At 42.0% G+C, this 25842-nt stretch overlaps 1 protein-coding gene across 1 annotated transcript in view; it reads right to left on the bottom strand.

Annotated features, from left to right (window-relative positions):
* Positions 1–6496: 6496 nt before the first annotated feature.
* The window catches only part of XRCC5 (X-ray repair cross complementing 5), a 98813-nt gene continuing 79467 nt past the window's right edge, over positions 6497–25842 (bottom strand). Inside the window, exons 17-21 of the mRNA XM_090283489.1 lie at positions 22019–22128; positions 20216–20312; positions 18433–18500; positions 7764–7838; positions 6497–6745 (exon numbers count right to left, since the gene is read on the bottom strand). Coding sequence (XP_090139615.1) covers positions 6731–6745; positions 7764–7838; positions 18433–18500; positions 20216–20312; positions 22019–22128 — 365 coding nt within the window. The 3' untranslated portion in view covers positions 6497–6730. The remainder of the gene's footprint in view (positions 6746–7763; positions 7839–18432; positions 18501–20215; positions 20313–22018; positions 22129–25842) is intronic.

The following is a 25842-nucleotide window of genomic DNA, read 5'->3' as shown; positions in this document are numbered from 1 at the left end:
CTGCCCATCCTATTGAATCTCTCTTTTCAGAACGGTTTTTCCCATAATTGCCCTGACCTATTTTTGCAGTCTAACTGACCACCGTTATCTATCATGCAGCTCACCTTCCAGACACACCAGGCCACTTACCCTTTCCTGGCCTTGGCCTGAACTCTGCTGTGTCCTCTATTTGAATGCCCTCTCCTCACTCTCTATTATTAGATTCTTGTACATCTTAAATGTCACCAACTCTAGAAAGTGTCCCTGGTTACCAAGACTGAAATCAATCTCTTCTTCAGTGCCCCTGAAGCTCTACTGTCCCTGGTACAGCCTTTCTTACCTCGTGGATTCTGGCTATTTGTGAACTTCTGGAGGACTAACAACATTCTTTCACTCTAATCTGCAGTGCTCAGCAGTCTTGGATACAGCAGGTGCTCAATATAAGTTTATGAACTTGAGTTTTATAGAAAAGAAACTTGGACACTTGTCAGGGGATGGGTGGGCATGTAGATCTGCTTGTGGGGCAGCTGGGACATCCAGAGAGGCACCCTTCTAGCCAGCCTTGGTGCTGGAGAAGACCCCTGTGTCCCACATAATGCCGTGAAGGATGAACATGAAAGGACAGGGCCACATGCCTGGGACGGGACACTGCCCATGTGGCCTCTTTCCTCATAACATGAGAATTCATGAATAGGACACAAAAACACATACCAATTAACAGCTAACATCCATGGAACATTTTACAGTTTGTTTCATACCCACATTCTCAATAAATGCAGAGCCGGATTCTTCACAATTCAGCAGTCTGACCCTTTCCACTCACACACGATGAACAAATGCTCATTACCTCCCCACTGAGCGAAAACCTCTCTCAAACACACACACGCAGATGCATTTATTTTTCATGTTTATAGAAAAAAGGGAATGAAAATTATTGAGTCCCTTCCATATTTCAGGTATTCTAGGTATGACAGACATAAAAAGACACAAAGGCCTGCTGTGTGTGTGTCTGTCCAACTCAACCCACCTCCTCTCTGTAAATAACACTCTAACTTCACACAGGCATTCTCTGCAGACCTAATAACCAATCTCAGTGGCTGCTATGGGTTGAATTGTGTCCTCCACAAAATCTATGTTGAAGTCTACTCCCAGTACCTCAGAATGTGAGCTTATTTGGAAATAGGATAATTGACGATCTTATCACTTGAGATGAGGTCCTACTGGGGTAAGGTGAGCTCCTAATCCAAGGTGACTGGTTCCTTATGAAAAGATGCCCTCAGAAACAAATATAGTGGCCCAGCAGGGGAATGGGTTTATGTATGTGTGCATGCTGGGTCATAGGAGTGGGCCTTGTGTGTGTAATGAGTGTATGGACAGGGTGGGGAAAGAGTAGGTTACAGTTATTCGCATGGAAAATAATACAGATTAATAAATAATAATATAAGGATAAATTTTGTACTTACAACTGTAAACCTACTTTTGCCATGCCGTGTAGGTGTTATAGGGTTTGCGTCTATGTGTGCGTGTATATTATGCCTGTAAACTCAAGGAATTATGTTTGCTCTTATACCATCTCTCTCTCTCTCACACACACACACATAGTAGCCTTCAGCCCTGAAACTGTGAGTGTCCTCTTGGCTTAGACTATTAATGAGAACTGTGTATTCCCCTGCCTCCCTTTGCCAGTGGGCACACGGCAGTTTATGAGTAGTGCCTACCTCTATCAGGACACTAATAGAAGTAGCCCATAAAAGGCATCTAGCCTTGGTGTTGGTGGAGGATCTAGGGCCCGGAGGCTGGAAAAAAGGGAGGGCAATTGTTAAACAAGGAGCCAGGTGAAGTGACACATCGCTATGTGACTAACCTGCTGAAGTCCCAAGACTTGAAACACATACACGAGTGTGCACACACATGCAAACACGTCTCTGCCATCTAGAATTCAAGCTGCCTGGAGTTTTCTCTTAGTTTCCTCAACTGCTCTAACATCCCCAAAGAGGCAGCTATCCATTTGGCAGGAGAAAACACATGGGCTCTTGGAGTGATGTGCCTGGATCACAAAGTTACGGCAGTGACGGAGCTGTCGCTCTTCAAGTTGTTACCAATGTAGGGCTGGCAGTGTGCACTTATAGAAGGCAGGGAAGGGCATCTTAAAGCCAGACAGAGGCTGGTGTAGAGGAGGAAGAAATGTAAAACTGGAGAGGCTGAGAACAATGGGGAAGTATTTACTGTGTACTTACAATGTGTCAAGTATTTGATGTGAGTCACCCTCATCCATCCTGACAGCACTGGGAGCTAGGTACTACCAACATCAACCCTATTTGACAGTTGTAGAAACCAAGGCCAAGAGTAGATAAGTAACTTGGTCACACAGCTAAAAAATGGCAGAGGCAGAATGTGAAATGGAGACAAAGTTGCGCTCTTATTCATGATATTCGGTGGAAGTGAAAAAGCAGGCTTGCAGCAGCAGCAGAGAGATGGAAAAGGAGTTGTGGAATCACAGCTGCACAGACTGCAGACCACAGCCCGGATTGCAGAACTGAAGGTCCCTGTCTGTCCTCCTTCCTCTGTGCCCCTTCAGCTCCCCCAGTTACCCACCTGGGGCCAGTGCAGGGCCCTCGGTCACGGTGGGAGGGACAGCTGCACCCCCCCAAAGCACTCACCTAAGTTTTGGTGTGGGAGAGGCCCTGGGTATGCCAATCCTGGAGGCCTGGACACTAGACAGATGACAGGAATTGTTCTGGCTCCATCCAGTGATTTCTGCATGATTTCTGGCTACAATATAGGATGTATGGTGCAGGTGAATAGGAGGACTGGAGGTACTGAAGTTTACTGAAACTGGCGTACTCTGTATGGAGTGTTATTTCAATGGACTGACTTTAAATCTCAAACAAACCCATCAAGTGCCCTATATACAGCAAAATGGAAATCGAGAAGGGCAAGGCAACCTCTTTGAGTTTACGTGGCTTTTAAGTGAAGGCACTGGATGACAAGTGTCGGCTGGCTAACCCCATATCCATGCTTCCCCTCATCTCCCTGAACTGTCTCAACTAGCATAACTGAAATAATATAGATCCTCTCACCTTCCCAGCCTCCCTTGCTGCTAGGGTTAGACATGTGACAAATTTCTGCCCTAAGATTATTTGACTCAGGAAGTCCTGTCTTTTCTCAGGCTATCTTGCCCATGAATGAAATGCAAACGATTTCATTATCCTGTTGCTTATAGAGGTGAAGGGACTTAGTTACTAAGGACCCTACTTGCTACTGACATAAGAACTTAATAAACCTAGGAGTATCTAACATCCAGGTGATGCTTCGAAGCACTATGCAATTACGCTTCTGAAGAACAGAAAGACGTCTGGCCTCGGGTTATGTTCAGATGGAGAAAAGGGTGATTCCTTCCTTTACAAAAGGACCACAGTAAACCAACGCTATCTAACCAGGGATTATCAGCTCCTGTGGGGAGCCTTTTTTCTGCACCACCATCCTAACATTCCCCTGCTCACTACAGGGACGAGGAAGAACAAACGTGACTGGTGCCTGGGCCATTGTTATTAGGGGTCAGTAAAACCCCTAACAGTTATATGTATGCTAAACTTCAAATGCGTTTCTACTGTCTGCTCCCTGCTGCCACTCAGGCAAGAAGGCTGGGCCCACTATTTATGAGCAGGCCCAGCAAGATGCTCTTGCTCTGTCGCAGGCTGGGCAGCCAGTTGGTGGCAAGATTTGGATGCAGGAGGCAGACTGCAAACCTAAGCCAGGAGCCACAACCCAGCTGTCGTACGCTGACTTCCATTTGGCTGTTTGCTCCTGTGCATTTAAACTCCAGCAGAGCAGGGAATTGACAGGAGACGGGTGGATGGCAGGGCAGACTATGGCCATACCTTGGGCCCTGGCTTTGATACTAACTTACTATGTTCAAAACCTAGGGGGACCATATCATCTATAATCTGCATTAGGAGGACACTTGAGAGTGAAAAAGGCCCTATTAATTAGGCCAGGATGATAATTCTCAGGTAGACCGAGATGTGTGGTCGCCTTATCAAAATTATCAAAACCTAAAAACAAAACGAAACACCTTACCCTGGGTTGTGGTCCCCTCTGTGATCACATAGAGACTCTAATTTTCATGTAATAACCAGACAAGAAAACCTAAGTCCAATTGCAACAGACAACTATAAAAACTAGCACTGGAACAGCTGTAATGGAAATAGAGATAGGAGGCAGACCTATTAATAAGTTCCACCCATGCCTTCTATTTTGAGTTTTTACAATATAATACCACAACTCTTTGTGTGAAGCATTTTACTGTACAAAGTACTTTTCTAGGCATGATCTTCCTTAGTAAGTATGAGAGGCAGGTAATAGGTTCGCTACCTTGACAAAGGCCACACTGCAAGCAGCAGAATCCAGGATCTGGGCTACTCTGTGTTCGTTCCCTTCCCATGCTGCATTCCCTCATGGCATCTACTCCAAATGAGCGGCCGATTGTGTTCTGAACCTAGACTACCTGGGGGAAAGGGGACAATGCAAAATGAGGCCAACGGGATATAGTGGACCAAACACATATGTGCCTGAATCAAAATCAGCTGTAAAGCCAGTCACTAGCATTGTACATATTCAAAACAGAAGTATAGATGTGTCCATTTATTTTCAAAACTATTCAGGACTAGGTAAAAACTGCCTATCTAAAAATTTTCCAATATTGTAAACTTTCTATGTATATTAATTGGCAAAACTTCAACATTTAAAATAGTGGTTCTTAACAAAGGAACAGTACATACCCTTGAGGGGGCAGGTAGGTTATGATGTGGGGGGTGAGTGCCCCTCCTTTATCTCTACCTCTTCTATAAATCAATACATGTTAGTGATATAGAAGATCAAAGGTGACAGAGACAACAGTCAGTGACTTCCAATTCACATACATACAAGCCTGTCATTTGCGGGACTAGTGGGCTCTGAGGACGACCGTGTGCCTGACTGATGATGATGTACTGCCTGCTGCTCTCCCAGGCCACCGGCGGCAAAACACATGGTCTACAGATTTGCAAATCTCATTTCAGAGCAGTGAGACCTGGGTGTGTTCATCCAAAACACGATGCCCTGACTTAGATCAGTATGCTCTGACCAAGGCTACACAGCACACATACAGCCTTCGTGAAATGGATTCAGAAATTACACCGCTAATTTAGTCCTTTCTCTCCCTAACCTGTTAAAACTCACTTCTTCCTTCAGGTATTCAGATTAATTATGTAAAAACAGGGTTAGAGAAGCAAAAACAATCCACTACCTACAACATAAATCAAAAACTATAAGAAGATCTAAAGGACTAACTTGATTCAAACTTTTCCTGGTTTCCTGGTTTGACAAGATTGTTTCCAAGAGGGATTCCCCAAATGCCAATGACAAGGAATGCTTCCGAGGCCACACTCAGGAGGATCTGGTGAGAGTAATGCAGAAGTTGAAGAACAAAGGTTTCCCTCTTGATTCTATGAAATGTCTAGGTTTGATCCAAGTCACAAGCATCCCCCGGGCTTGGACTGTCAGTAAGACATGGCATCCTCATCGGGGTTGCTTTGGGCGCGCGTCTGTCAAGACTGACTCGGTGTGCACGGTACTGGGGGTGTCCTAGGGCGCGGAGTAAACCGCTCCTCTCTCTCTGCCCCCAGCTGACTGAAAGGTGTTCTGTCGTGGAGATCCACTTGCAATCAATGCACAGATGGTCTTTCATTCTCAGCACTGAAGAATGGGCAGCAAAATGAAGTGAATCATGGCCATTTATGGGGGTGCTGAGGATACGGGAGAGTGGGCTCTACAAAGTTTGCAACACCAAGGAAGGAGGAGTTAGAACTTGGGGGGAAATGAGGACAGGAAAGGAAACACGATCCAGAGAGAAAGGAAAGGAGACTCAGGGAGAGATGGAAAAGACTGGGAAGTTAAGGAAGAGGCATTTTAAACACAACCAAACTTTCAGTGAGACCTGCACACAGGGTCACGAAATGCTAAATCTTAACTACTGTGGTGAATTTCTGTTTGTTTTTGTTTTTTGGGAGGTTCACTAATATGTCAGAGGCTGAGCCAAGAGTCTTTTCTTCATGAGGACACCATAACTCATTCCTTAAATGGCTGGCAAGGGAACTGTGCTTCCCTACCCACCTGCTTAAGGAAAACCACAGACATATATATATCTCCAAAGTACTGTGGGACTAAAAGGCTTGAATAAAGAGAACTGGGTCAGACCTTCCCCATGATTTTCCAAGCCCAGCTTCTGTGGGTAGAAGACAAATGCCATCGATGGATCAGCGTAAGCTGTGATTGCTGTGGGAGGCTCAGGCAGCGCACTACACCTCCTGCGGAGGACTGAGAAACTCACCAATGACCATGCCATAGTTTTGGGTGAGAGAACTTCATGAGGGCTCCAGTCCTCACCAATACACCAGGTCAGGAGGAAATCCTTTTTCCAGAAACTTCAAAGCACGTGCGTTATATAAGGAGATCAATAAAACCACAAGAGAAATAATACATTGATCAGAAAATAACAATGACTTTTTATAAACTTGTTTGAGGTCTAAGGATCCCTTATATGTGTATATATTCAGTACGCAGAGAATCAGGAGATTCCCTTCTGCGTGGCCTGCAGAGACTATCTCCAGAGCTTCCGGTCTCCTTGAATGGCTGCCTCCAGGTTGTTCCATGTAGAAGTCCCAGCACAGCAGCGATGGCGACTCTTGTAGATTCCCCACACATCCAGGACCTATATCAAGTCCAGCTGTAAACAGCAAGAACAGATTTAGAGAGGAACCAGACCAACTTCAGACCACTGATGCTCTGGTGAGGGAGTTTAATGACAACAGCTCTCTTCAGTGGTAGCATGCATGGACTGGCATAGCTATCCACCCGTGAACTACTTCAGGAGTTAAATACCAAGCATCTCCTCATTACCATACTGAGATCGTCTCCACAGAAAGGCTGAAAGTTTTTACTGGACAGCTGTCATGTGAGGCTTAAAAGGCAGAAAGTGTCCACACATGAAAGATGGCTGTAAAGGCCAACACTTTTAACACAGTCTGCCAGGCACCCAGATACAGTGCGATGAGGTCCAGAAATCCCCAAATGCCTGTCGGCCTATTTTGTTTACATTAAGTTAAGTGAGAACATTTAAGAATCAGGTTTTTTAAAGGCTATATTTTTATTTGTCAACCTACACAAATCACATGTTGTATTGCTTACTTTGGGTGAGAGCAATTTCAGTAAATTATGACATTTTTCTACTATAGGAATAGCCTCTCCAGCTCTTTTTAGTCCTTCAAAGAAGAGGATAAAACTGAGGGAACAATATAACTAAAACCAATGAACACAGAGATTTCCATTATGAAATTACCTATCTGATTAAATTTATAACGGCAATAAATAATAGTGTAGAGAGCTTCTGGTGTATTAGAAATTAAAACACAAATAAGAAATGAGTCTAGCCCTGGCTGGTACAGCGCAGTGGATTGGCCACCGGACTGTATACTAAAAGGTTGTCAGTTCAATTCCCAGGCAGGGCACATGTCCAGGCTGCAGGCATGGTCCCTGACTTGGGGCGTGAGAGGATAACCGATTATTTCTCTCTTACATCGATGTTTCTCTCCCTCTCTTTCTTCTCCACTCCCTCCCCTTCTCTAAAAATAATAAATTAATTAATTAAAAAAAAAAGAGACAAGTCTATAAGCAGCCTTTGTGCTGTATTTACAGCTCAGACGACTTCAATCATTGAACACCTTGTACATGTTAAAAGTACTTACTAAATCATCCACATCACCTCCTTCTTCAAATAGGGCTGCTGTGTCTTCACTTGGGTTTTCTTTGGGGGCCAGAAACTGTAAAGAAAAAGCTGGTCACAATACTAAAATGACATATCCCCCTCTTTAGTTGAAGAAGCACTGTCACAGACAAACCTAAGACTTGCTACAGATGGCCCAAAAGAAACATCATCTTCACATCTGCTCCTTCATTTGTCTCTGGGTGAAAAGACTAATTCTGAAGTTGAATAGTCCACACTAACTAGTCACAGAGAAAGTTCTTATCAAGAAGAAGAAACTGACACGGCTCGCCAAGGCAGTGACCAGGTGGAGGGTCCTACATCAGACACTGAGATGCCCGGTATTTTCATTCGTGCTCTCACAGGAAGGAATGTGGGGTCACTAGGGTTAAGAAAAGAATCAAACTCCCCAAACCAGTTTGTCCGAAGGGATCATAAGAATGAAGGGTCAGAACTTAAAGATTATAATCAGCTGTTCTTCAGCTCCACTGTGAACAAAAGGAGTAAAAGAGGAACTTCTTGTAAATGATGCAAAACAAAAAAATGGGTGAGCTTGGGAGGTCGTTCAACTCCTTTTCTGGAAATCCTTCAACTGGCATGAGAAATTGTTTGAAAACAGGTGGATGAGGAGACTTCCAGCGTGCCCTTCTGTTCAGCAGCCCGGGCGGGAGCTTCTCCAGGCAGACACATCGCAAAGCAGGCCTGAACAGACGTCTGCAATGCTCTAGGAATAAAACTCAGAATAAAGGGCAATGAGTGCCCTTGAAAATTATCTGAACACTTGTTTCCCTCCTGTCCCTCTTCAAGGCATGTGGCAACTGCATTTAAGAGCAGGGTGTTATCAACCACTTATCTATCCTAACAGAAGTGATTTTCTGGCAGCACAGGCACTTAGAAAGGCAGTGGAGCGGAGCCTGCGGGCGCGGCGGGAGGTGGGGCCCAGGGTCCGTGGGCAGGGCTCCCGTGGGAGCAACGGCTCGTGCCCCTGCATTTGCCTCCGCCCACGAGGGCTAAGTGTAGTTATACTTTCCTCACATCCTCAACATGAAGAAATGCAGGCATTGCTTTCCCTACATGTACACTCCCACTATTTTTGTGTTATAATGGACACAATCGAGGCTTCTGAAACCTAAAACATACAGACTCAATATGTCTCTTGAACGGGTCACTCTTCCAATACTGGGCTGTGCGCGGCGAGTCTTGGGAAGCAAGCGCCGCGTGCCCTGCCGTCCTTCCCCCGCAAAACCTCACAGCAGTTCACCAAGCGGCGGCCACGGGGCGGCTGCACAAGCAGAGCTGGGAGCTGCCTTCCTCGGGACCGTGCACATGGCCACGCGGCTTGTTACTGACACAACTTCTCTCCTGAACTTTTTAACCCTCAGTCTAAGCCACCTCACCATTCAGTATCTCCAAGTCTGACTGAGAGATTAAAGGATTATGTTTTTCTAAAGGCATTTATGGATCTTTCCATGGCCCTCCGTTGACCCTAAAGTGGACTGTGTTCAGTGCAAAAATCAATGGTATGAGAGACAGAAAATGCTAGCAATAGGGGTACAGTCTGGAACAGAACTGTAATGCCGCGTCCATGTCACTAATTCTATTTACTTATTTTGGTTAATTATTAATGAAGACATTTGAGGGTCAAATACAAATAAATAAGAAATCTACATATGTATTTGCATATGGTTTATGTCTAAAGATTAAACTCTGCTCTAGCCTAGATTCCCAAATTGATCTTTCTTTATGATTCTCCAAATTATAATCACTACTAAAAATAATTTTTATTTTCTTCGTCTTCCTCTCATAATCATTAACCCCCACATGACTTTCCCTAGGTCAGAAAAACAGCAGGTTAAAGGAGAAAGACATCCAGCTGGGGTGAAGAGAATAAAGGCCAGAGCTGTGTCTTGCTATAAACCTCTGGGAAGCCACAGAAGACTGGAGCCTTCCAAACACAGACAAACTCTGTAGGCTGAAAGGTTCTACAGTCCACTACAGCTTTCATCGCCCCTTAGTAACCGAACGCATGGTAGGTACTTACTGATGAATCTAGAAAAACCCTTGTGCCTTTTGGCACGCGGCCCTAAAAGCTCCAATTCCCATTCCCGCCCCACTTGCAAAGCCCCTTTCACACCACAATTACAGGATAAATGAAGACAGGGCTACCTGCACAGTAGGACTGTGGTATATATAATTAAACACAAATGGCACATCTCTGAGACTAGGCCAAGTTCCTAGGAAGAGAGGAACAGCGGCAAAAAAACTTTCATTTCCATCAAGTGCTGAACATCTGCAACGGATTTTCCTGATAGATCTGCATAACATTTCTGCGGAAACAAATTATTGCTAAAAGCTGGGCTGCCATCCATTATCCTTCCAAAGCTCCAGGCAAGGCTGATCTCTTACACACATCATTCCTCCTCATTAGCGGTTTTAACTGCAAGTGAGTTCCAGGTTGCACAGTGACAGGGAAGCAAGAGATACAGCAGAGAATTCAACGACTGGCCTGCTTTCTCAATGAAAGCAACAGATTTTCTGAAGGCAGCAGAAAGGGGCAGGAGTCAACACTCATCCTTCCTTGTGTTCTTTCCCTCTGCAAGATGCTGAAAAGGTAGAAAATAAATAGAAAGGACCTTGGATGACACACTCCTGCTTGGTCAGACCACCATCATTTACTTGGGGCTACCAAGAGCCTCTTTATTCAGAGATCTTCAGGGAATGGATCAACTATTACTTTTCAAGTACCCTGAAATATAATCCGGGCCCCAAGCAGAGAAGTGGAATCCATAACCTCTGTATAGAAATTTCCAGTCCTATCCCTCTATAAAACTAGAAACTAACAATCAGCTTCTGCTCAGACCCTTAACCAATCCCCAAATTAAAAACACATGGCTTTCACTGGGCTGATTCCAACACCATCAGGTGATGCCAAAAAAAAAGCACCCATAATCCAGATGTATAAAAACATCAGAAAGAATAAAAGTCCATTTGTGTATATTTTGTCAATAACAACATACTAATACATTCGAGTTTAATTAATGCCTCCTTCTGTAGCTCATTTCATGCTACAAAGGCAACATACTGCAGCAAAGAAATCTTGTAACCTAGTGTGGGAGAACAGAGCCCTAACCTCAGCTCTCAGTTCCTCAGTATCCCTGGGCAAGCCACATAACCTTTCTATAGTGAATTTTCCTTAAAAACAAAAACAAAAACAAAAAAAAGACAAGAAAATACCGCTACGTACCCTATCTATCTCGTGGGGAAATAGTGAATGTCAGATGAAATAGTGTACAAAAATGCTTTTTGGTATTTTAAGTTTTATGCACCAATTCCTAGGAATATACCCAATATACGTCAACCAAATAATACATATAACAATATTCATAGCATTTTTATTCACAACTGTCAAAATCTGGAAACAATGAAATGTCCATCATCAGGAAAGTGGATGAATAAATTGTGTTATAACCAAAACAAGGGAATACTACACAGCTATAATAAAGAATGGACAAATCTTAGCAACATGGATGAATCATAACAGGCATGCTTCCAGTTATAAGAAGGTGAAGAACAGGCAAAACTAGTCTGAAGTTATAGATGTCAGAATAGTGGTTGGTTACCTTGGGAGACAGGGGGGGTTAAGACTGAGAAGGCACCAGAGCCTCCTGGGGTGACAGAAATGTCCATTTCAATAAAAATTTAAAAATTATATCTTACAAATATCAAGCTCAAGACAACAGTAAGGTGAGACTGTGACCTTTTCATTATTGCTTTTCTTGAACTAGCATATAGAGCAACTACACCAGAGATTTAAGGCAGACCAGGCAAGTGGAGAAGAGCAAAGGAAACTATCGTGAGATCCAATAGGGGCTAGCAGTTAAGAGACAATTGTCCTCAAGAAATTCGGACTTATAATTCCTCACAAGGTGTTGGTGATGTTTACACACACTCACAGATAAACCTGGTGTACTTGAAAGAGGGACTGTGAGCATCTTTTCTGCTTGTAGGTGTGGCGGGGTGCCATTCTAAGGTGGAGGCATGGAAAGCTGGAGTCGTGGGGTGGTTGAAAGAGGACTGTAGCCCAGGGGTCTGGATTCTAGTCAGCTCTGCTAGCCATGAACCTGCTGTGAGACCCTCAGCAGGCCAACTTCATCTCTCTGGACAGCGTCTGTAAAATGACCAGACTGCTAAGCTCTGAGTGTCTGCAGGGTACGGCAAAGGTAGACTTACAGTTGTGAGCATGCAAAACACAGTTTATTCTTACGTCATTATTTATGTATTATTTTTCATATGAATAACCATAAACCTGCTTTTGCCCTACCCTGTGTAATGCTAAGGTGAAAAAATTAATGTCAACAATAATAAAGCTAAATTAGGCAGCTACAAGGAAAACAAGTGCTAAAAAAATTATTCACCCCCAACAAAGCTTGTATCAAATAATTATTTATACTAGTTCAGCCTCTTTGAATCCTGAGAGAAATAACACTCCAAAAGCCATGGGGACTAGTCCTCTTTTCCTTCTGTTTTTACTGATTATGCTATTACAGTTGTCCCAATTTTTCTCCCTTTGCCCCTCTCCACCTAGTAGCCTCCTTCCCTCCAGCAACCACCCCACCCCCACTCAGTTCATGTCCATGGGTTGGTTGTGCATATAAGTTCTTTGGCTTCTCCATTTCTTGTATTATTCTTTACATTCCCCTGTCTATTTTGTACCTACCAATTATGCTTCTTAATCCCTGCACCATTTCCCCGATTCTCCCCATTCCCTCTCCCAGCTGATAACCCTCCAAATGATCTCCATACCTGTGATTCTGTTCCTGTTCTGGTTGTTTGCTTAGTTTGTTTTTTAGATTCAGTTGTTGACAGTTGTGAATTTGTTACCATTTTAATGTTCATGGTTTTGATCTTCTTTTTCTTAAATAAGTCCCTTTAACATTTCATGTAATAATGGCTTGGTGATGATAAACTCCTTGAGCTTTATCTTGTCTGAGAAGTACTACTTTATCTGCCCTTCCATTCTAAATGGTAGCTTTGCTGGATAGAGTAATCTTGGTTGCAGGTCCTTGCTTTTCATCACTGTAAGTACTTCTTGCCAGCCCCTTCTAGCATATAAAGTTTCAATTGAGAAATCAGCTGACAGTTTTATGCGAACTCCTTTGTAGGTAACTCTCTGCTTTTCTCTTGCTGCTTTTAAAATTCTCTCTTTATCTTTCACCTTTGGCATTTTAATTATGATATGTCTTGGTGTGGTCCTCTTTGTGTCCAACTTGTTTGGGACTGTCTGTTCTTCTGGGACTTGTATGCCTATTTCCTTCACCAAATTAGGAAAGTTTTCCTTCACTATTTTTTCAAATAAGTTTCAATTTCTTGCTCTTCCTCTTTTCCTTCTGGCAGCCCCACGATTCAGATGTTGGCATATTTGAAGATGTCCCAGAAGCTCCTTAGACTATCCTTGTTTTTTTTTTTCTTCTTGCTGTTCTGATTGAATGCTTTTTTCTTCCTTATATTCCAAGTTGTTGATTTGAATCTCAGCTTCATCTCCTCCACTGTTGGTTCCCTGTAGTTTTTTCTTTATTTCACTTACTGAACCCTTCATTTCTGCCTGGGATTTTTTAATGCTATTGTCATACTCAATGAGTTCTTTGAGCATCCTGATAACCAGTGTTTTGAACGCTGCATCTGAGAGGTTGGTTATCTCCATTTTGTTTAGCTCTTCTTCTGTAGTTTTGTTCTGTTCTTTCATTTGGGCCATGTTTCTTTGCCTCCTCAATTTGACAGTCTCCCTGTGTTTGATTCTGTATATTAGGTAGAGCTGCTTTTACTCCCTGTCTTACTAGTGGGGCCTGTGTAGAAAAGGCACCTGTAAATTGTGAGGGGCAGGGCCTTAGGTAATTGCCAGGGTGGGGCAACCCATTTCACTGCTTTGTGGTTCTGTGTGGGGGGAGGGCTCAGAGAGAGGACAGTGCCACTGCTTGGTTTCTGGAGGTTTTCCTGGGAGGAAACTGTCTTCAGGCACTCGCTCTGTTTCCAGTCACTTCACTTTCTTCCTGTATGCCACTGATGTCCTTTCAGCTGTTGCCCTGGTGCTGAATCTCAGAGAGGGTGGGTCTCTGTAAGACCTAAGTCTGTGCAGGCCCTTTAAGAGGAGTCTCCTGAAAATCCAGCAGTTTCTTCCACTGCCCCAGCCCCCACTGGTTTTTACAGCCAGAAGTTATGGGGATTTATCTTTCTGGCACTGGAACCCTGGCCTGTGTGGTCTGGTCTGGGGCTGGGATCGCTTGCTCCCAGGGTATCCCTCCTGATTTTTATCCACCACAAGTGAATGTGGGACTGTCCATTCTGCTGTCTCTTCGCACCATACCTTGTCTCTGTGCCTCTCCGCCCCTCCCCTGGTCTCTGCCCCTCCTACCCATCTATATGAATGTGGCTTCTTTAAATCCTTGGTTGTTGGACTTCCATACAGCTTGATTTTCTGACAGTTCTGAGTAATATTTGTTTTGTGGTCTAGTTGCAGTTTTTTTTTTCTGTAGCGTGTGTACCTATGTCTCCATCTTGACTGGAAGTCCTCCCCTCTCTGTGCTTACTATGGAGTAAAAAGGATGGAGGACTGGGGATGAGGGGTGGGGGTTGTCCTACAATTGGACTCCTAGCCAGTGACTTACTATGATCTCAGGTCATTTTACTTCCCAAGGCCCTAAGTTTCTTCATCTATAAAATAAGGAGTTGGCACGAGATCAGTACATTTCAGGTTCTGTTCCCTGCATGGGTGCTCTCCATCTGCCACTCCCACTGCCCATCAACTGAGGAGTCTATAACCTTTACCTGTTTCCCATATCAGGCCTCCTTGTAAGCTTTCAGTTTTAAAAATAAAAACTCAGCTAAGAGATCACTGGCATTCTTTCCAGCTGAATAAAATAAGTCAACATCCTCTGCCTTAGTTAAGAATCTGGCTTGTTTAGATTCTTCTAATCTAAGGCTTCTCAACAGTGTCATTATCAACGTTTTGGGCTAGATAATTCCTTGTTGTGGGGCTGTCCTGTGAACTGTAGGATGTTTTAAAACATCCCTGGCCTTGACCCCACTAGGAGCAGTAACACACCCCCTGTTGTAACCACCAAAAATGTCTCTAGACTGCCAAATGTCTCCGGGGGAGCAAAATCTCCTGGTTGAAAACCACTGTTCTAACCCTAACAGAGGTTAGCAAGAAGAAACCTAAAAAAAGATAAAAGAAGATAAACTTCAAGTGGAGAAATCAGCCCAACCTTGACCTTTCACAAGTCACCGACTCTTACTGAGTATAGCCTGGGGCAAAGGACTTCCCAGGTGTCCCTGGAATGTGGCAGCAGGAACAGCCACACCTTCTACCCACCATCAGGCTTGGAGAATAACCTGGTGGATGGAGAGTACAGAGGAGCTGCACAAAGACTTTACCAAACATCAATGTCACAGCATGTCTACGAACAGCAACCAGAAACAGAAAAAGTTAGAGAACTGATATGTTATAATGGCAATAAAAGTGAATATAAAAGTGTTCATATTTATGTTGAGGTTTCAAAATGCAATGAAAGGTACTGATACATTTAAAAGAAAGTGACTGTATCTAAACTTCCGTCATAGAAGAACTTTCTATTTCTGCAACACAGCTGACTTACCTATATTTCTCAAAGAATAAAAAAAATCCACACATTTCTAAAATACACTGGGGGAAATGGCTCTCCTTAAGATGTGCAAGTGTAAAGATACGATTTAATTTTCATTTTAAATGGACATTTCTGGATAATTATTTTCTTTCAAATCATCACTTGACAGCAAGAATGTGACAATTTGCAAACTTTAAATAACTTCAAAATACCTTGAAAGAGTTTAAATTCAATGTGTTTATAATTCACTAATTATAATCGTTTCCTTAATTGATTATTTGAGAAGTGACCAAACTGAACACTTGTTTTAAAGGCAATGTAAATGAATAATTTAGCACACAGTCCAAAGTGATTACGCTTTCCTAACTTGGCTAAGAGAAATAGCTAAAGCATGTCTCTTCTGTTAAAACCACAGGGAACCAACTGCGATGGGCCAGAATCTGTCATTCTCCCTACCATTATCTGTAAATGCACTCTCCCTTCTACACCTCTCTCCAAAAAGCAACAGGTGCCATTTAAAAACATTTTTAATACAAAGGATTAAATCTTCACTCTGAAAAACAAGTGAAGCGTTCATGTGCTATTGAAGCACATGACACAGAAGCATCATCTTGCAAGTCAGACAAGTCGGTGCGTGCAGATGAGTCAGACACTGGGCTCCGCCCCACTGTGTTGACTATATCTTCTCCTTATTCAAAGGTGAAATTTTCAGAACTGTCTTAAATTACAACCAACTGAAATCCATTCTGTTGAAATCAGAATCAGGTAAGGACACTACCCCATACATAGTCATTCACTAAAATTCCTCTCTACAGCTTAATTATCAGACATCAAAATTCCTGATGGCTAGGCTCTGTCTGTGTCCTTAAATTCCAAAGGAGATACCTCATGTGCAACACAGAACAAACCTCAGACAATTTGCAAGAAGCATATTATCCCCTTTTAGGTTTCTTTCCTCTATACTATAATGGATTCACTTAGCTAAGTGAATCCTTAGCTAAGTGACACCTTTGGTTAAAGGTATCTCTGGAAGGAAAACTACCTTTTTTAGATCAGTGTTCCCCTCTTCCTCCAAAAACTGTAATATGTACTCAACTCTCACCTGGATAACAGATATTACTTTAATACAATAATGACTAAAATTACAGTATTTGTGCTGATTAATTTTCTTTGTTTAGCAAAAGCTGATTGATAAGCCTTCACCCTATGTGGTGGTCAATTTTAAGTGTCAACTTAGCTAGGCCACAGCAGCCAGCTGTGTCAAACACCAGTCTAGATGTTGCTGTGATGGTACCTTGTAGAGGTGATGAACATTTACAATCAGCTGACTTTAAGATTACCCTCAACAACGTTGGTAGGTCCCATCTGAACAGTTCAAGGAATTCTGCCTTAAGACTGTAACACAGAAATCCTGCCTGAATTTCCAGCTTGCTGGCCAGCTGACAATTTCAAATAGGCCAGCCTTCACAATCACGTGAGCCAATCCCTTAAAATAAATCAATCCTCACCACCACACACACACACACACACACACACACACACACACTCACACACACTCACACTCATTCTCTCTCTCTCTCTCTCTCTCTCTCTCTCTCTGTCTCTCTCTCTGTCTCTCTGTATTAGTTCTGTTTCTCTGCAGAGGCTGGAATGATACAACCCAGTTCAAGGGGGAAATATTATCAAGCCATTGTATAAACAAACAAATAAAACATAGCAGTTAAATGACATACTCTCAACTATTGGCATACTCATGGTACTGATTATGGCAGCGAGCATGCAGACACTGTGGAACCCCTTCTGAGACAATGATCAGCATCTTAGAGTGTCCTTCTAAAAGTTCCTGGATATTACTTCCTCAAAGCAAAATGCTTTTGCCAGGCTAAGTGCTTAATAAAAATTCCTGCATATTCTGCACTCTCCCAAACAATATTACAGTTTCTGCCAAATGACTCTAAAAGTTCAAGATGTTTTTAATTTGGCCTGAATTTAGCCATTAAGATGAATATTTCCAGCTTTGTCCTGCCATTTGCTTAAAGGATTCACGCCTGGCACTGCAGACCAAGCTCTCCCTCAGTGTGTGTGCGGTAGTTTTTGAGTCTCATTGCTTCCCTATTCTACCCTGACCTGATCATTTGAGTTCCCAGAGGACAGGGGTGCTGTCTCTTCACCCAGTATAGTGCCTTGCGGACAGCAGAGGCTAATTGACAGCTGCCAGTGTTGTGCTAGCAGGACTGGATCAATCGGTACCTGTAACTGAAGCTGAATGTTATAACCCATATACTCTTGAGCTATTCAACTTAATTTCATTAAAACTTCATCCAAAACCCGAGGTATAATGGATTACTGAGCTACATAGCCACATGTATTTGATTTACAGCTGAATCAGATTCAATACTTGTATGCCAAGCAGAGAGACCTTGGCCCAACTATTTGTGACGATACAAAGCTCATGGGGCCTCATACATGGGGTCTTTTACTAACTGAAAATACCTTGATGTGCCTTATGCTAGAACAGTAGTGTTTTGCTACCTTGCTGCACGTTACAATTTGAATTACAAATTTAAAACCATGCCTAGGACCCATCTCACACAAAAAGTATTTCGGGGGAGCAGTCTGGTCACCAGAATTATTATTATTTTTTTTGGTAAAAAATAGCTCCCTAGGTGACCAATGTGTGGCCAGGGTGGGACTCAAGGGGCTAGAGAGATCTCATAGCCTTTACCAGGGCGAGGCAAAGCTTCGTGTGTACTACGGGCTTCGGCAGCTCTGGAGCTACTGAAACTGGGGTTACAGGTGAGTTCTAGAGACATCGCCATAGTTGACGGGAAACTGAGATCACAATTTCTCCCACAAGGATGCTGCAGCTAAAGCAATTTGCCCGTTGGCTGAATAAAAATGGGTACACTCAATTTAGTTAGCCTTAAAATTTAACTTCTTCAAATAAGACTGGGTATCAAGAAAATAATGTTCACCGCAATAAGTTATCTGAAGACAGGGAGTTATCAGTACCTTTTTGGCTTCCTCGGCTGTGACAGAGCTTCCCGAAGCTTCATCTTTGGTGATCAGAGTAATTCCATCTAAAAAGTAATTCACAGAGTAAAATCCAAGTAAAGAATCACCCCCAGTCTCACCTTCCTTTCTACCATATCTACTCCCACTTAGTACTAAAGATTTTTTAAATTACAATAATGCTCTTTTCTATAAAAAATATAAATTATAAAGGCACTTAATTCTCATTGTTCCTTCCATCTTACATTACCCTTTCTCCCATTTTTGCTTGTGTAAAATAACGGCCACATCTCAAATGCTCCATGCTCCATGCTCCATGAAGGCTTCCTTGCTTAAATCCACGTAGAAATAGTCTCTCCTTCAGAACTCTCACATTTTTTATGCCTTTGAAATGACTCTCATCATATCTTATCCTGTATAAGTATCTGTATAAATTTTATCTCTCCTAATGGGACTATACACTTTTCCCTAGGGCAGGTTTTATTCACCTTTATACTCTCCTCAATGTAGCGCACAGCAGAAGCTCAGTAAACAAAGGATAACTGAATGACGGTATACGATGGTCCAAACTTATTAGGTACCCAATATGGGAATCTTAAGGCACTTTGACTCCCAGTAGTGTTACTGGCTACTGATGGAATGGCAAGAAGGCCAAGGTCAGGAGGAAACATGCTCTTACACTGGCCACGTCTATCATTTGGTGCAGAACATCAATCTCAGCTCAGTGAGAGCAACTCAAGGATAGAAAACCTACCCTTTAGTTTTCTCTTCTGCCTCAGGTTTTCTCCTGCCTCAAATGGCTGATGTGTGAAATACTTTCAGAAAAGCACATGTATTTAACATCCACTTGTACCTAGAAATGGCACAGGTCACGTGTATTCTCTCAACAGGATATAATAAGCTTTCAAAAAATATGTAGCTTGTATATGTCCTGTAAGATTTTTTTCCCAGCAAACAATATGCTGGAGGCATTCAATAAATCCCAAAACCAATCTCTTTCATCTACTGGGTCGGCAGCAGAGACGCAAGAGTGATTTGAGGAGGCCCCATTCCCCACCTATTCTAATTGCTTTTGCGCCCAGAGTAGAAGGTAAGGGGCTGAAAAATTAACTGTCAGGAAAATGGTTGCCTGTGTGATGATGGAAAGCCGCCCGTTAGAAGGCGGACAGATAGGTGTAACTCCTTTATACAGAAATGCATATAAAGCCAGGTAGAAAGTAATTCTGGGGCCCTATTTCAAGTGAAAAGTTGCATACTTTTTAACACCATTGTTTTTGAAATATATATATTTTAATAGGTAATAGCTTATATTTAGGTTCTGAAAAAAATCAAGTCAGCTTAAAAAAATGGGCAAAGGACATGAAGAAAATCAAGCATCAAGCTCTAGAAAAGTGTATGTGGCCACATGTGGTGCGCGCAGATGCTGGTCTGTTGACAGGAAAGGTCCGAGGACACGGCAGTGAGAGGCAGCAGGAGGGCAACATAAGGGTGAGGTCAATGGAGCTGCTCAGGTCCGGCAGGACTCAGGGGATCTAAGAATCAGAGAAAGGGGGCCCTTTTGCCCTCACGGCTTCATTCGCCTCACGGAGGCGCAATCTTGGGAATGGGTCGGGCTACACAGCCTTTCAGATGGGACTTGCTTGTTTACTTATTATTTATCACTCTGTGCTTATGCTTTCTAAATAATATTTTTAGTTCATTGAATCCTGAGCATTTCCCAAATCTACATTGAAAGTCATCACACAACGCAATTTATATATTTAGAACTTATATTTATGCTTACCCTGAATGACGATTTCCCAGAAATGATTTAATTGTTTAATTTCCACTTTCTCTCGAAGGGCTTTCAGGAAACTGTTAAAGCGCTGATATTCTGAAAACTGTGGTAGCAGGTCAGAGCAAATATAAAAACAAAGTCAACCTCAGATCAAAGTATTATATATGCTGAATCTATCATTTATAACATACATATCATAATTATATATTTATTACACACACACACACACACACACACACACTTCTTTGGTAAATGGAAAACTGTTATTTCAAATTTCAGCTTTGTTTGCTGAGAACCTGAAATCTTTCCATCTGTGGAAGGTACAGAACTTCCCAGCCCAGAGCCACACAGTTTTTTGGTGACCTGGTACTTCATTTTTTAACTTTTAATATAAACATATTCAAACAAAAAGGGAGAATAATTCACTGAACACTCATCTAGCCATCACCCATCTTCACCAATTATCAGCTCATCCAAACCTGTTTCATCTGTACCCCTACCTTCTCCCACAACTCTGACTGTTTTGAAGCAAATTTCCACCACATTATTTCATCATTATTTCAATATCCAATATCTAAAACATACAGATTCTTTTAAAAATACTCACAAAATTTAATAATAACAGGAGAAAATAACCATTTAGTATCCACATCTCTCCAATTGTTCCATAAAACTTAAAAAATTTTTTTTTACAGTTAAAAAGGTTTTTACATTAAGATTGATACCATTCTAAAGTCTCTATAGATTCTCCTCCATCATCCTTCCTTCCTTCCTTTCCTTCCTTCCTTCCTTCCTTCCTTCCTTCCTTCCTTCCTTCCTTCCTTCCTTCCTTCCCACACCCCCCTTTCCCCTTCTCTCTCTTTCAAAGAAATCATCAGGTTCTTTTAAGGACAAGTGGTGGCAAGAGTGCACAGAAATGTTATCAGACACGCCACCTAGCCCTGGGGAGCAGTGTTCCTTAAAAAGCAGTACCTTTTCACTACCTTCTTCCATCTAACCAAATCCTTCTCCACTTGACTAAGTCACCATCTTCTTCTCCTGACTCTACTTTGCCTTTAATGTGTAGGACATTTGTGTCATCTGCTACTAACTCTCCTATTCTATTCTAATTTTAACCATCTTTCCGTTTTGTTATTCTTTTCAAGTACATAAACCATTCAAGAATTATACTGCTCATTATTCTGCAAATATTAATAAGCACCCACGTAAGAACCACAATTGTGCTTACTTTAAAATACACTTGCTAATTTAAACTTGCTTAAAGTTTATCTATAAAACCCTAGAAATAATTTGGAAGATTTTTTGAAGTGTTCTATAAATATTTCTAATAAAACATACAACAGAAAACCCACACAAGAGGTAGGAGAGAGGTACAGAGTAATTAATTGCAGTGTTCTTTCTGCCCCTGGCACTCAGATCCCCAGTCCTGTATTCCTAAATCCTTTTCAATAATTACACCAATATATATGTTCTATCAGTATCATTAAAATAGCCCATCCTTTACAAAAATGACAGGACCACCAACAATTTGTTCCCCTGATAGGAAGCACACAGCAGGGCTACAGGATGATAAAAAGCTAACTCCCAGGGACAAAACACTGCACTCACCCACCCATCCTTCTTCCCCCTCGGAAATGACACTGAGAGTAAAATGAGTGAGTCATCTCTACTTCTCTTGGCATACGGTGCTATTCACAGTGAGAATGATTACGTTCCAAAGCCCAGGCTTATTCGTAGGGTGCTGCATGCCTCTCTGCTGTGATTTGGGCCAACTGTTACGGATGAGGAGACAGGCCAGGGCAGCAGTACCTGAATGGCTTCTTCCCGGAAGACTTTGATGCAGTCCATGCTCTTCATAAAATATGCTGTTTCGTGAGTATCCAAAAACTGTTCAATGTGATTTATTAGCTGGTGACTTGCTAGAACACAAGACAATAATTTTAGTTTTCTTTATTTAAGTGGTGCTTGTTAAGAGAGAATATATCCCTCGGTGTGCCTGTAAGTATGTGTTATTGTTTAAGAGCCTCACGGTCAGTATGCATAATAATACTTCTTTTCTGGAAGGGTGTAGTGGTGGTGGGGGAAGGAGGTGGCAGAGAGGGGCGAAAGGTTGATTCCAAAAGTCTTTATTTGAAAAGTCTGCATTGCATTTACTGATATTTGTCGAGAAATAAAATTTAATTTCTAAAATGCTTAGAATTATAGCTAAATGTTCCATCTGGGATTTCTTTTTTTAATGTACTGGAAAATTTTATTAAATTAATATTAAATGTCAATTTGACCTGAACAATACCATAACTTTGAGTAGAACAAAAGAAGGTTAAAAATGTCCTTCGCATAGAAATTCTATATTCTTTTAAAATATTTTATTGCTTAGGCTATTATAGTTGTCCCAATTTTTCCCCCATCGCCCTGCTTCCACCGAGCCTGACCCCCACTTTCATAATCAATCCCCACACTGTTGTCCAATGTCCATGGACCCTTCGTGTATGTTCTTTGACAGATTCCTTCACCTTCTTTCATCAGTCCCCACCTCCTGCAACCCCTCAGACAGCTGTTAGTCTGTTCCATGACTCTAAGCCTCTGGTTCTATTTTGTTCACTTATAAGTGAGATCATATGGTATTTGTCTTTCACCAACTGGTTTATTTCATTTAGCCGAATAGTCTCCATTTCCATCCACGCTGTTGTAAAAGGTAGGACTTCCTTCTTTTTTTCCATTTGGGATTTCAAATATTAAGGGTTTTTTTGTTGTTGTTGTTGTTGTTTTTGTTTGTTTTTTTTAATTGGGCCATTTGGGAAATTCAAAACTGCCTTTCCTGATAGATTCATAATAGTTAGATCCTCTAGTCTCTCCCCTAATTCCATTTAGGATAAATGTCAAACAGTGCAAGACAGTGAAAAATAATGAGGCAGGGATATCCACTCTTGTAACAATCCCAGGTCAAGTTAGAAAAGACCAGCCTCATTTAATTTAATAATATCCTTTAGAATGGGAAGTCATGGCTACATATCTTCTGCTCTCAGTTGAGCAAGTAATCTCTATGCTGCTCAGTAGTCTACAAGCCATAAATACTTAATAAACAGTAACTATCAGCCAGCAATGTCATAAATGCTACAGAAAGAGAAAATACATTAAAATACGTTAATAATGTTATCATTTGCAAGGTGGATTGACACCTGGGGCAGACTTATAAACAAACAATCCTTCAGTATAAAAGCAGAGAAAAAGAGAAACATAAAGTCATAAGGAAACTTAAGTCGCTGAGCAGATCAAAACTGATCCTTATGATCTGTGTAGGAGAACAAACCAAGGACATAAGCACCTTCACGGCCTAAAGGTTGACTCTCACTTGCCTCTGAAACCTCTCACTAGTTGGCTGTTTGGCAATTTATGCTGAATGGTCAAGATCACCTAAGGATGCGTGTCTGCCATAATCATGGCCTCATCTGAGCATTCTAATAGTTATGAATGTGTGCATATAATACTAATGAACACTACTTTCAGGCTCACCATAAAGGCCTAACTGAACCACAGTGACTGGAGCACTACTCAATGCCTTATGAAAGACATGAAACCTGGTGTTGCCAACTTATTTCCTAAGGCTCTTATGGCATGTGAAAAGGATTAAAAAACTGGATAAAGTATTTTCTAATATAATAATTTTGCAGCAAGAGAGAATATACCCTGTATTTCATCTCTTCTACCAACTAGGAGATGAAGATCTCCATTATAAAAATATACTTAACAAACTTGAGGAATTAAAGAAACACTTCCCTGCAATTTTAGAAATTTTCACCAATGTATCCTGCAGCAGTAAATTAATATTCAACAATTCAAAGAACAGAATGTTCAGAAGGGTCCTTTTAAAGGAGGTAAACAATACAGCCCTGATTAGTAGGCACGGCAGAAAACCATCAACAGAAACTCAAAGCGACCAAAGCTATCTCCATTTTTCAGATTGGAAAGGTGAAGTAACAAATGTTTGATATTTCCTATACCCCTTATAGCAGCCTGCTTTATAAGACAGTTTGATATAAAGTTCATTCAGAGTAATATATCTAGTCACAAATAAGAGCCTTTACAGGTCAATGGCAGTAATTCCAGAGATTCCAAGGTTCTCATTTCTTTTGAGTGAGAATGAGGGATCTTTTAAGGTATAATGTAAATGTTCCTCTTTTCTTGATTTATTTATCATTTCCATTAACTTAATCTGGTATATATTTATTTTGTAACTGCTATGTATAAGATACTATGTTATGTTCTGTGGAAGATTCAATGAAGTTGAAGGTAAAATTCTTGCCTTTGAGGAGTTTACATTCTAACAGAGGATATTACATACCTACACAAAAATAGTAATAGGGGGTAAATGTGAAGAGTTCTATCAATTGATCTGAGTTTTAAAATGTGTGGTGATTATAAGAAAGCTTCATGAATTAATGTAGCTTTTCAGTTGAGCAATGAAAAATAAAATTTAGGCATCACATAGCAGAAAACAGAATGAGCAAAAGTCGGAAGGCTAGAGGTAGAAACGCAATGGTGTGTTTGAAGAAAAGCAAATGATCCATTACGCGGAGTCCATGGACAGGGGTACGGAAAAAAACAAAAGGAATAAAATTAGACAGGAAGAGGTTGGAGAAAAGGGAGTGCCAAAAAGAAAGAACCACGTGTGTGAGAGTCCGGAGGAGGGACAGAGCTTGGCTCTTTGGAAAGTGTGGGTTCAAGACCAGGTCTTTAAGGAACTACAACTTTCAGAGGCTGGATAGAGGAAAGGAAGCTGACGAAGGAGGCTAAGAAGAAATGGTCAGGGAGATGGGTGGAGAGGAGGAGGATATGGCATCACGGATACTGAGAGAAGACACAGAGAGCAAAGCTGTCTGCTAAGTCATAAAGTCGTCGGCAGCCGTCCGTCTCGAGAGACGATGGTGTAGCTTCTTAAGAGTCTATCTGCACCGCCGAGAATGGCTGTGCAGTCCGACTCGGGAGTGACACGGTATCTGTCTCCTCCCGTGTTGAATCGACATCTTGCGATGACGCTGGAGTGTCCTCTCCAGTGAAGCTGAAGCTACAGAGCCTGGGCAGGGTGATATGGAGGGTCTGCTGTTGCCTATGCAGCAGACCCCCCTCTCTTCGCAGCTGAAGGGTCCAAGGGAAAGACGGAGTCAATACAGCTTGGCTTCAGGTGCGCCGCAGGAGTTGCCGGTGTTGACTACAACGTCAAACCGCCTTAGGGACTCCGGCTCCGGATTTTCTGTCGGGGTTTACTCCCTTAGCCTTTCCCCTGAAGAGGTATGCCGCAAGGCAGCGGAGGTTTTTTGGAGTCAGAGTTTTCCTTCTCTGATGTGCCCTGACTGGAAGATCGAACCAGCGACACTTAGCTCGCAGGCCGACGCTCAATCCACTGAGCCAAACCAGCCAGGGGAAGTCATAAAGTATGACATAAATAATGTTATATATTATTATTACATAAAGACTGGAAGGAAACCAGTATAAGGAGCACAAGGGATTAGGGACTGAAACGTATGGAGTCCTCAGACCCAGGAGCCCATGCAGTAACTAAATAAATACTGAACCGCTTTGCAAAAACATCGCTTTCTGACCCACTTTATCTTGAAATATGATGGAACACACAT

The sequence above is a fragment of the Furipterus horrens genome, unplaced genomic scaffold (assembly GCF_987537825.1).
Source record: "Furipterus horrens unplaced genomic scaffold, mFurHor1.1.pri manual_scaffold_1, whole genome shotgun sequence".
NCBI classification, from domain to species: domain Eukaryota; kingdom Metazoa; phylum Chordata; class Mammalia; order Chiroptera; family Furipteridae; genus Furipterus; species Furipterus horrens.
The sequence above is the reverse complement of the archived record's forward strand: the minus strand, read 5'-3'. Positions and strand labels throughout refer to the sequence as shown.